The sequence below is a fragment of the Echinops telfairi genome, unplaced genomic scaffold, assembly GCF_000313985.2.
Source record: "Echinops telfairi isolate 266 unplaced genomic scaffold, ASM31398v2 ScPeMD7_7417;HRSCAF=8455, whole genome shotgun sequence".
Classification (NCBI taxonomy): Eukaryota; Metazoa; Chordata; class Mammalia; order Afrosoricida; family Tenrecidae; genus Echinops; species Echinops telfairi.
In genome coordinates this window covers 2,863,604-2,865,847 of record NW_022111317.1, presented here as the reverse complement: position 1 = coordinate 2,865,847, position 2,244 = coordinate 2,863,604, and the positions used below count along the sequence as shown (strand labels likewise).

Here is a 2,244-nt window from a genome sequence, read left to right as displayed (position 1 = left end):
GATGTTGCCCTTAAGTGCCATCAAAGCAGGCCCAGCCCATCGCGACCCTGTGCACACAACAGATGGAAACGGTCGTGAGCCATCCTCACCACTGGTTCTACGCCGCCCCGCCCCCCATGGTTGTAGCCACGGTGTCCGTCTGTCTGATTGAGGGTCTTCCTCTCTCACCGCCCTCCACTGGACCAAACATGCTGCCCTTCTCCGGGGGCTGGTCTCGCCTGACCACATGTCCAACGTATGCAAGACCGCGTCCTGTCGTCCTTCCCTCTTAGGAGCCGTCTGGCTGTGCTTCTTCCAAGACAGCTCCGTGTGTCCTTTCGGCAGTCAGCTCGTGGAACTTTCCTACTCTTCTCTGGCCCCCGCCGTTCAAACGCATCCATTTTCTACGGTCTTCCTTATTCAGTGTCCAGCCTGATGCGCAGCTTTGAAGCATTTTCACATGCTGAAAGCCCTAAGCAAAGCTGAACCTCATGGTAATGGCCTCTTCACCTTTCTAAGGGACTGCCGCCCCGCTGTCCCCCATGGCGGCTGCACCACGTGACATCACCAGCAGCACCCAAGGGCCCTGGGGCTCCAGGCCCTTGCCGTTCCCAGTGTTTCTGGCGGCTGCCACCTCATCGTAGCCTGGCCTCTGACGGCCAAGCTGGGCATCTTCCCTGTCTTTCAGCCTTCCATTCTGACGGCTTCCGGCCAGGGCCAGAACCCAGACCGGCAACCCCACGACCTCAGCATCGATGCCTACAGCCGCACGCTGTTCTGGACGTGTGAGGCCAGCAACACCATCAACGTCCACCGGCTGAGCGGGGAGGCCATGGGCGTGGTGCTCCGAGGGGACCGGGACAGGCCCAGGGCCATCGTCGTCAACTCAGAGCGGGGGTAGGAGGCATGGGGGGGCACCTGCACCCCAGCGGGACCTCTCAGTCAATGCCCCAACATTCCACCCAGTCAGAACAGATGGAAATAGAGAGCCCCCCTCCCCAGCCACCATAGGAACTAGAGCCCCCAGGATCGGCTTGACAGAAAGCCAGCGGTGGGTGCCATACACCAATGACCCTCAAACCCAAAACTAAACCCGCTGCTGACTCATAATGACCATAGTAGGACAGGGTAGACCTGCCCCTGTGAGCTCCCAGAGTAGAAAGTCTCTTCTTTGTCCTACAGAGCAGCTAGTGGTTTTGAACTGCCAACCCTGCAGATTGCAGCCCAGTGCATCATCACTATCCCACCAGGGTTCCTGCTCGTCAGGTGGAAGCATTTGGTATTTAACGTGGCAGCCCCAGAGCTGGATGAGCACCTGCAACCGGCAGCGTCGAGGGGGCGGGACCACTCAGCATGGGGCCAGCCTGAGTGTCCATGGGTCCCCAGGCCTGCAGCAGCTGCTCAGCGCCCCACCCTGCCCTGCCCACAGGTACCTGTACTTCACCAACCTGCAGGAGCACACGGCCAAGATCGAGCGCGCCGCCCTGGACGGCACGGAGCGCGAGGTGCTCTTCACCACCGGCCTCATCCGGCCCGTGGCCCTCGTGGTGGACAACGCACTGGGCAAGCTCTTCTGGGTGGACGCTGACCTGAAACGCATTGAGAGCTGTGACTTGTCAGGTGCCTGCCCAGCCCGCTCAGCCACGCTGGGAGCCCCCAGTCTGTAGCGGCTCTCCGCCGTGGGCCCCCAGGGTTGTTTCCTGAGCACACCCACGTGGCAGGAATGCAGCTGAAGTTCAGAGAGAGTGAGCAGGCTGCACAGCACAGGGGTCAGAGCAGGACTCCCAGCTGAACTCTGCCTGCGATGCCCATGCTGACGGCCTCTCTGCCTCTAAGAGCGTGGGGTCCCCGTGGATTCTCCACAGCAGGGGAAGCGAGGGGGGCAGTGGTTGGTCAGCGTTGGACCTCATGGCCACTGGCCTCATGGAGAGGCTGGCCCAGGTGGAAGGTTGTCTGCAGAGCTGCCTGCTTCTGGAGAATGTGTCCCCATGCCCACTGTACCCAAAGCCCAGCCAGCTTCCCTTGCTCCGACCTCCCTGCCCCTGGACCGGCCGGGGGGTGGACCTGAGCACCGGTGTTCAGTCACCAGCAGCCTGGGCTGTTGTCCCTACAGGCGCCAACCGCCTGACCTTGGCCGACGCCCACATCGTGCAGCCTGTGGGGCTGGCCGTGCTTGGAGGCCATCTCTACTGGGCCGACCGGCAGCAGCAGATGATCGAGCGCGTGGACAAGACCAGTGGCGAGCAGCGGACCCGCGTGCAGGGC

The 2,244-nt window shown here is 62.2% G+C and overlaps 1 protein-coding gene across 1 annotated transcript in view; it reads left to right on the top strand.

Annotated features, from left to right (window-relative positions):
- Positions 1-2,244, top strand: part of LRP5 (LDL receptor related protein 5) — a 57,929-nt gene that overhangs the window by 43,662 nt on the left and 12,023 nt on the right. The window contains exons 15-17 of the mRNA XM_030887540.2: positions 668-876; positions 1,409-1,599; positions 2,093-2,242. Of these exons, the coding sequence (XP_030743400.1) occupies positions 668-876; positions 1,409-1,599; positions 2,093-2,242 (550 nt within the window). The remainder of the gene's footprint in view (positions 1-667; positions 877-1,408; positions 1,600-2,092; positions 2,243-2,244) is intronic.